The sequence below is a fragment of the Nestor notabilis genome, unplaced genomic scaffold (assembly GCF_000696875.1).
Source record: "Nestor notabilis isolate BGI_N333 unplaced genomic scaffold, ASM69687v1 scaffold2710, whole genome shotgun sequence".
Lineage (NCBI taxonomy): Eukaryota > Metazoa > Chordata > Aves > Psittaciformes > Psittacidae > Nestor > Nestor notabilis.
Genome location: NW_009909521.1, coordinates 55,797 through 65,101, shown reverse-complemented (window position 1 = coordinate 65,101; position 9,305 = coordinate 55,797). Strand labels below are relative to the sequence as shown.

General features: G+C 38.9%; 1 protein-coding gene across 1 annotated transcript in view; it reads left to right on the top strand.

Annotated features, from left to right (window-relative positions):
- The window catches only part of CHRM2 (cholinergic receptor, muscarinic 2), a 16,342-nt gene extending 7,340 nt beyond the window's left edge, over window positions 1-9,002 (top strand). Inside the window, exon 2 of the mRNA XM_010024117.1 lies at window positions 7,400-9,002. Within this exon, the coding sequence (XP_010022419.1) occupies window positions 7,439-8,839 (1,401 nt within the window). The 5' untranslated portion in view covers window positions 7,400-7,438 and the 3' untranslated portion in view covers window positions 8,840-9,002. The remainder of the gene's footprint in view (window positions 1-7,399) is intronic.
- Window positions 9,003-9,305: the final 303 nt, after the last annotated feature.

Below are 9,305 nucleotides of genomic sequence, written 5' to 3'. Positions count from 1 at the left end.
AAAGAGTGTGGGTTTGGGTTTTTGTTTGTTTGCTTTTTTGTTTAGTTGGTTTGTTTTGTCTGCATTTTTTTAGATCTACATGTTTTAAATAATGCATTTCTGTTATGCATTATCTCCAGGTATTCAGAATAAATTGTGAATTGGTTTCAGTCAGCCTTCTGAACCCCCTTGTCTTTCCCTTGCCACTTGTCACCTGGGGACTTTGAGTAACTCTCATGAGGTTTTTCTATTTAATATCACAGGCAGGATAGCTGATGTGAGGATAATGACGTACTGTGCCTCCAACTTGTACTGGGCTGCAAAGGGAGTACTTACCTATCACAGCACTGTTCCTTCAGAGAATATATCCTAGAATCTAATGATCTTCAATTCGATCTTAAGATAAGCTTAAATAACAGTTCTACTGAGGCGATCTTTCTCATGGCTGATTATAGGTATAGTTTTAGTCTGAGTTCTTGTATGTGTATTTTATCTAAAGTGCCTGAAGAAGACATAGCCAGATAACACTTGTCTTGTTAAGGTTGACTGGTGAGAGGAGCTTCAGACAATTTCCAGCAATGGTCGTGCAGTGCAAAGAGGAGAAATGACTTACTGAAATCTATCACTTTGATCTTCCTCTTCTAGCTAGCCTATAACCTCTGCAAGTGTAAATCAGCACAGGTCCACTGATGAAATGTGTGTGGGTTGAGCTAATCCCTAGTTTTGCCACTTTTAATGACACCAGCTGCCCTTCTGACCCATTTACAGACTGTTCTGAAACAACACTTTGAGTTGGATAATGACCAAAGTGATCACTAAATAATACTGGTTGCAGTGAGTAAGCTCAGGCTTGAGCATGTGTGTCTGTGCAGTGGCTACCCCAGTATAATTATGCCTCAGTATTCAGACTGTTTGCTACAAATATACTGTAATATATTGGTTTAATAATGTATTCTGTAACTGTAATGGTTTCAGAATTTCATCAAATTATATCTCTGCTCCTTAATTATAATACAATGTAAATTGTAATAAAATGTGAGGTTCCTGCACCTGACAGAAAAGTACCTAAATTTTCAACACATATTGAAGCCATGCTACTGCTGGAAAGGAGTGCTTTCTGTGGTAGCTGCCTTTCTATGCCTCTAGATGGAGATCCTACCCATTTAACTCAATTCTCCAGAGACAACTGCATACTACAATAAGAGCTCCATTTTGGTTTTCATAGTCCATAGACCAAAAATTACTTTGTTCTCTGATTTCTGAGTTATAAAATGCTTTTGTTCTTAGTGAGTAGATTTTCAGACCCCTCCCACTTCACAGTTTACCTGAATAAAAAAGGAAAAGAAATGTTATTCCTTTCTAGCTTTCCACAGCAAAAATCTCCTGAACTATTTACTTTGCCGGAAATGTAGTGGTGAAACCCTCTGTCTTTTCAGTTGACATTCTGCAAATTCCCTCCAGCAAATAAGCACAACTAGCAAGCTGAGGTGTGCATAATTGCAGGTGGGACTCAAAAGGAATGATATGGACTATTGCGTTCAGTCACTTTTACCATATGGGCGACCGTATCATATGCTTCCACCAGACTGCAGAGGAAAGCCTTGCCATAACTTCATCATGAGACTTGGCTATTTGCTTGCTGTTTTGGGACCAAGGGTTCTTCATATACAATCCTAGCCAGAATAAGTAGAAACGTGAATGAAAGTATCTACTCTAGTCCAGGAGATAAAAATCGCTTTTTGTGGGATTGTTAGAGAAAACCATGCCTAGTAAGCATATTTTTCAGGTTTACTTGATGAATTAAGATGCAGAATTTAGCTTGTAATGGTGTCAGCTGCCCAATGACAGAATGCACATTCTCCCTTGATTACACAGGTCCTGAAGAACAAAGACATATCTGCAGCCAAAACCACACTTATAGAAAGAGAATAGGTAAAGTGACTAGTACAAGTGGGTGACTACCAGCATAACAACAGTAATACTAACAACAATACCAATATAATAGAAATGCATAAATGCGGAAAAATTGCTTTTTATTTGTTTTTATTTTCTGAAACTAGAGAGATTATTGGCGAGGGTTTGTTTGGGTTTTTGGGTTTTTTTCCAGTTTGTTTTTTTTTTTCTTATACTGCCCATACTTTTCCTTGTGTGATTTTGAATACAAATCTGTTGGGCTTATGACACTATATTTACCAGTTTTAGACTATAAGAAGAACAACATGAGCCAGATGTAGTTAATAGTTGTACAAATCTTCAGACCCTAACAATAGCACTGAGACAGCAATGTTGATGTTAATGCACTTATTCATGTACAGTTCTTTGCTTGATTTCAATTGTTGTTAGTGGCATAGTGTTAGTTAACTTTTGTTGATGCTCTACAACTCTGTTCTACTCACTGTTTCAAGATATGAGCAGATTTTTTTTTTTGCCCTTAGGTGTCCTTCACAATGAAATGGGGAAAAATAGATCCAGACAGGACCACAAAATATCTTTCTTTGTAGGATGTGCGTTGATTAAGAAAAACAAAGCGCGTGGAAATAATAAGAATGGACCACACCAAAGCAGTAACACTCTGCAAAAATGTTTCTAGTTTCAGATGGAATGCAGAAGATGATAACTCATGTGGTGAAGATTTTAGTCTTGTGACATTAGGGGAATTTTCTGTAATGTATTTTTTGCCAAAAGCCCAGACTAGATCTATAATGTCTCGTAAAGTCTGTAACAAATTCTGACTGATGTGCCTTGTATATTTGTCATGGGCTTAGGGGTTTTGTTTCTCTCCTTTTTTTTTTCCTTTTTTTTCCCCATACTGTGACTTTAAATGGTGCCAAGAGGGAATTTTAGAATCAAAGCCAGTGCTGTTAGGATCAAAATCAGTTCAGGGGAAAAAAAAAAAAAATATTGCTACAACAAAATTCAAATCCATTTTACACAGGTTTGGACTGAAGAGGAACTGGATCAAAGAGGAGAAGCTTAAAAGGTGTATTTGGCTTTTCTTTGAGAGTTGAATGCTGAAAAGTGTTCAGAGTAGCAATGCACATACGCTCCTGGGTAATCCCATTTAAATCACAAATGTAACTTTCAGGTACCGATCGTTTGTTTCCTCTTTCGTGTCCTGATCTTTATATGGTTTCAAAGGATTCAAAGAAGCGATTAAATCATGACCATATTTAACTTCGCAATATGCACAATACAGAAGAAGGATTTGTCTAATAAACTTTGAAAGGCATGGTATATCAGCCATTTTTTTCAATATACACATTTTTATAGACTGTTTGGTGACAGATGTTGGAGATGTATTCTAAATTTAAAGTTACAATGATTGCTACAAGATTCTTCTGCACCAAAGGGATGGGATCTTGTCAAGGCAAGTGGAAAACACAGAAGAATATAATACATAAGCACTGCCTGTTTCTTCTCCTTGCCCTCCTATTTCTGCAGGCCTCCTCCTCAGGGTCTGCAATGGAATAAGAGGAATATACTCAACAACATCATTTTTCTTCTTCATACTCACTGTGTTTCCCTTTTACAATGAACCAGCTTAGAGACTTCACCCATTAGACCTTTGTTTCACTGTTCCAAGTGACTTTTAGTGAGGTAAATGGGGGAAAGTGAAGCTGACTGTGGCTGCCAGCATGCTCTGTGAAGGTTTATTCCAGCCTGTGGCAGCCTGGACTATGTTACTCCTTTTGTGTGGTAATGGGAGTCCAGGTTAACCCACCCATGCCCAGCTTCTTCCTGTCTACCACTCACTACAAAAGGATTTTGCAACACACCAGGTCAAAAGTGCACATACCATGTCACCCACCAAATCACCCATTTCTGCCCCAAGCCCGTGTCTAGTTGAGTGAAAAGAAGTGAATGACTTTCAGCACTGAATTCTTTAGAGGGGAGAAACTAATGCAGTAGAAATGTTTCCCAACTACATATCAAATATCAAACAATGAATTATGTTATATGTGGATTTCTTGGCTTTGGACATTTTTCATACAACGATTATGGAGTTTGCATTCCACAGTCACATGTATTTTAAAATATATTTCAGAAAATTAACTTGTTTGGTTTAGAGGTCACAGGATAAATTTCTTGCCTTTTCTGGGTATTCTCTGTTTAGCAAGAGAGCACTTAGTATAAAAGGATAAATTATGGTAGCCCACAGGAGTCGGTGCCATATTGTGCAACTCACACAAACACCCATGGGCTTTCAGAGGAGAGCTCTGTTTGTTCAAGAATAAGATCTGGTACTTCTCATAGCGGGAGGTCATATTACCTTAAAATGCCTCTGCTCTGTAGGTCTGCCTGATGAATAACATCTGTTCCCATAACAACTGCCTCTCCAGTAGGAGAGATGGGCTCCATGGCATGACAATACCAAAAGTAGTCCACAGGCAGTCCTGTACCGAGGGAGCAAGTGACCACAGCAAGTAACACAAATCTCACTATGAGCCTGATTCAAATCCTACTGGAGCCATCAGGAAAAAGTCTGGCATATTTCAGGGTGTCTTGGGTTAGAAAGCATGCATAACCCTGTCTCTGCTCCTATAATGGTAGTACAGTCAGCAGTGATGATATATGCTGTTTGAAATCAAAGGTTTCTCCAGCTCAATAACTTCTCATGAAAAACAGCAAGACATGGTTCACTTTACAATCATATTCATGCAATCAAAGGGAGAAAATCATAGCAGGTATGTTTCTGTATACTTAAAAAAGACATAATTTTCAATGTAATTTGCAGTCCCAGACTACCAGCCTTCTCATGGCAGGAAAGTTTCGTGCAAAGAGAGATCACTGGGAAAGGGACTTCTCTGCTTTGCTTCCATTCAAAAGAACACAGTGAAATCCTGCCCCACACAGAGAAATCCTATCCTAACAGGTAAAATTAGCTTTTAGCTTTCATCCAGCTCTTTGCATCTCAGATGATAAAATCAAGGGAATTCATACTGAGTTACCAGTATTTCCACTGGAAGTGGGTAAAAAATTCAGCTGAAAAGACATAGGAATAAAGTTTACTGGGAGATAGTAATTTGGTTTCACAAATATCAAAGTTTTAAAATTAATTTTAGTTTTTCAGTGGAATATAAACAAAACCTCTGAAAGTTTTCTCAAAATGAAATTGTAGAGAAACACATTTTATCATAACTACAATTTTTTCAGCTCTGATCCTCTCTCACTCTCTTCCCTTCCTGCTTCCCCTCATTCGCTGTCATCAGAGGTAGCTGCAGAGCCCTGGATCACAAACTTTTCAGCAGAAATTTTTTTGGAATCAGTACATCTCTGTGAGTGCATTCTGTTAGGAATGTTCATAAACAATTCTGCTTGGGAGATGTTCTTAGCTTGTCCGAAAAATTACACTTCTAAACAGATAGCCAGATGCTCAGCTATGAGGTTTTGTGTCAAAAGCACACAATGAATTGCTGAAATGACAGTCCTATATATTAAAGATATCTGGGCTATTCTCCTGTCTGGTTTTTTGCATGCAGTATAAATTCTGTTACATACCATTCAGCCTTTTATCGCTACACAAATCACATATATAATTAAAGCATTCTTCCCCACAGTTTTATTCTCCTGAATGTGATCCCAAAGATTTTAAGGTTGTATCTGTGAATAGACAGTAGGAAAAAAATTTCAGTCTAGCCTGATGTTCTCCTATATATTTCTATGGGCAAACAAATCTTAGCTGGTTTTAAAAGCAAAGGCAAATGCATGAGTCTCACCTTCTGCCAGCTGTGTTTCTTTAAGTATATTTATATTTAAGTATATACATACAAGATTACAGAGTTGCCTCAGACAGAAAACCTTTACCTCAGACAGAAAACCCTATGAGTTTTCTATGAAGACAGACTTGCTTCTTTTTTCTTAGAGGTTAGAAGGGTTTTTGCTGTTGTGCTGACATTTTGCATGATCTTCTTCCTTTTTCATCTGAAAAAAAATATGCAGTGCTGAAATAACAGTGAAAACATATTGCTCAATTTCAGTGACATTAATTGTATATGTCTGTGCATCACCAGGTTAGTTCCAGGGGCCAGAGGAGGATTCCTTAATCCCTGATATACAGAGGGGGCAAACACAGTGGATTATTTTTGTTCCTTTGATTGCACCACCACTTTTAAAATGTCTATCTTAAAGAAGTTATGCCTTATGTGTGGGGGAAAGGAAAATATTCCAATTAGAAACAACCTAACTTCTCTGTCACATCTGGCCTTCATGCCTCAATAATGCCCCGAGCACAGCTCATAAATAATGAGTGCTCAGAGACTGACTGTACAATTCCAGTGCATTCTATTCACTTCCAGTGGATGCACAAAAGGATAGCATGTATCCTGAAGGCAAAAGCATGTGCTGTTTTCTTGGTCTTCCATCGAATGCATGTTGTTAGTAGTTTAATTGTTATTCATTGAGTACTGACAGTAGGCTACATAGGGCACAAAAACGATTGCTGTGCATAAACAGAACTGAATTTTATCTGTTTCTTTGTCTATCCCTGCTATCCATATCAGAGCTTCTGTTGTAGCTTTATGTGATACAGTTTAAAAATACTGTGGTTTGAAAAAAAATAGATAAGTACAAGCAAGCAATCATCAAGAGATAAATTCATCATGTTAAAAAAAAAACCCAAACAACAACCCTTTTTCCAGATACAAACAGTCAAAAAGGTTTAAAAAATAACCTTAATCTCACTGAAATGGAAACCAGTAAAAATAAGAATCTCACACATCAAAGTAGGTAGCCACATGCTTACCTGAGGTAAGTTTACTAATTCTACGGACTTCAAGAGACCTACCCTTTTCTTGTTTATTGGCAGACTAATAACTTGAGTTTGATGCAGTGCCAAAATCTTTGCAAGTGTTGAAAAAGAAAAGTAACTACATTGTAAGAAAATGAGAGGGAGACACAACACAAACTTGTTCCATAAACCTCACAGAAGCATACCCAGGTGGAACATGAAAGAAAGATGGAAAAGTAAGTCACCGTGTGATCTGTCTCCTGGTAAATCACATCTTCACCTCAGGTTATAGAAATAGCACACCCTGAGGACTGGACTTTCTTATTTGGAATAGGGTTTGAAATGGTCAAAGAGGTAGGAAAGAAAACAATATACAGGTCTGGTTCCAAATTTTTCAAGTCAATACCAGTTTTATTAGAGGACATAGAGAAAAATGCATCTGAGAACTTAAAAATCTAGATCTGGATTCAAATGTTGTGTCTTTGTCACATGTTTAGATGTACCCTCTTGGTATGTTATTCCTAAAGGGATATTATATGTTATATGCTGCTTCCATTAGCCAAAGTTGACTGGTCCTTCTGAACACATCTTCTACCTCTAAACTCTTTCCAGGTAGTTTTTCAGGGATCAATTTCCTAAAGGCAGAGGGACTAATTCCATGATTATATCTGTTTTGTTTTCTTTCCTCTGCAGGCTTAAGTGATAACTGGGTAACTTGTTAGCAGCACAGAAATGAATAATTCAACGTACATAAATTCTTCCACTGAAAATGTGATGGCTTTGGAGAGCCCCTATAAAACTGTTGAGGTGGTCTTTATTGTCCTGGTAGCAGGGTCTCTCAGCCTAGTCACCATAATTGGGAACATCTTGGTCATGGTGTCAATCAAAGTCAACAGGCATCTACAGACTGTCAACAACTATTTCCTGTTCAGCTTGGCCTGTGCTGACTTGATCATCGGCATCTTTTCAATGAACCTATACACCCTCTACACTGTGATAGGGTACTGGCCTTTGGGGCCCGTCGTGTGTGACCTCTGGCTGGCTCTTGACTATGTGGTCAGCAACGCCTCTGTAATGAACCTCCTCATTATCAGCTTTGACAGATACTTTTGTGTCACCAAGCCTCTGACATATCCTGTGAAGCGGACCACTAAGATGGCAGGCATGATGATCGCAGCTGCATGGGTGCTGTCCTTCATCCTGTGGGCCCCTGCAATTCTCTTCTGGCAGTTCATTGTGGGAGGAAGGACTGTCCCAGATGGAGATTGCTACATCCAGTTTTTTTCCAATGCTGCTGTCACTTTTGGCACTGCCATTGCAGCCTTCTATTTGCCCGTTATCATCATGACTGTCCTTTACTGGCAAATCTCTCGAGCTAGTAAGAGTCGGATAAAGAAAGGGAAAAAAGAAGCTACCCAAAACCAAGATACAGTTTCCCCCAGCCTTGTCCAAAGTAAAATAGTGAAACCAAACAACAACAACATCCCAGCCAGTGGTGATGGGTTGGAGCACAGCAAAATTCAGAATGGAAAAACCACTGGAGAGACGGTGACGGAGAACTGTGTTCAAGGGGAGGAGAAAGAGAGCTCCAATGACTCCACCTCTGTCAGTGTGGTCGCTTCCAACATGAAAGAGGATGAAGCTGCCAAAGATTCCAGCCAGGCTTCTGCCTCCCAAGACCATCTCAAAGTGGGGAACTCCAAGCTGACATGCATCAGGATAGTCACCAAGTCCCAAAAGGGTGACTGCTGTGCCCCCACCAACACTACTGTGGAAATTGTAGGCACCAATGGGGAGGAGAAGCAGAATAGTGTAGCCCGGAAAATTGTCAAGATGACAAAGCAGCCAGCCAAAAAGAAACCACCTCCTTCTAGAGAGAAAAAAGTTACAAGGACTATTTTGGCCATCCTCCTGGCCTTCATCATCACCTGGACCCCATACAATGTGATGGTGCTCATCAACAGCTTCTGCACATCCTGCATCCCTGGCACTGTATGGACCATAGGTTATTGGCTCTGTTATATCAACAGCACCATCAACCCTGCTTGTTATGCGCTCTGCAATGCTACATTCAAGAAGACCTTTAAGCACCTTCTTATGTGTCATTACAAGAATATAGGAGCTACAAGGTAAAAATAATAATAAAAACAATAATGGAAACGGTGAAGAAGTTCCAAGTTAAATTAAAAAAACCCAACTAGATAAATGCTATAGCACTTTATGCTCTTCTACAGAATGTGCAATCCAGGATGTTAGTGGAAATACTGACATAGGGCATCAGGTCCATTCCTGAGAAATACACCTAGAAACATTTTTTTAAATTATTGTAAACAAATCTTGAGGACATGGAGATGTCTGAGGAATTATTCAAGTATGTGGACTGGAGGCATAGTTCCTTGCTTTCTGCAATATTCTGCAGAAGGGCTTTAGAGTCTACAATTTTTGGTCATTCTGTGTGAAATTGTTGTTCTTTTTTGGTTTTAGTTTTGTTTTTATTTTTTTTTTTCTGTGTCTATTTAATATGTCTTCATCTGGGGGGAAAAAAAGGGAATTTTAACGGTAACTGTGTGGAAGAAGCATGGGAGTTTGGAAGATCATT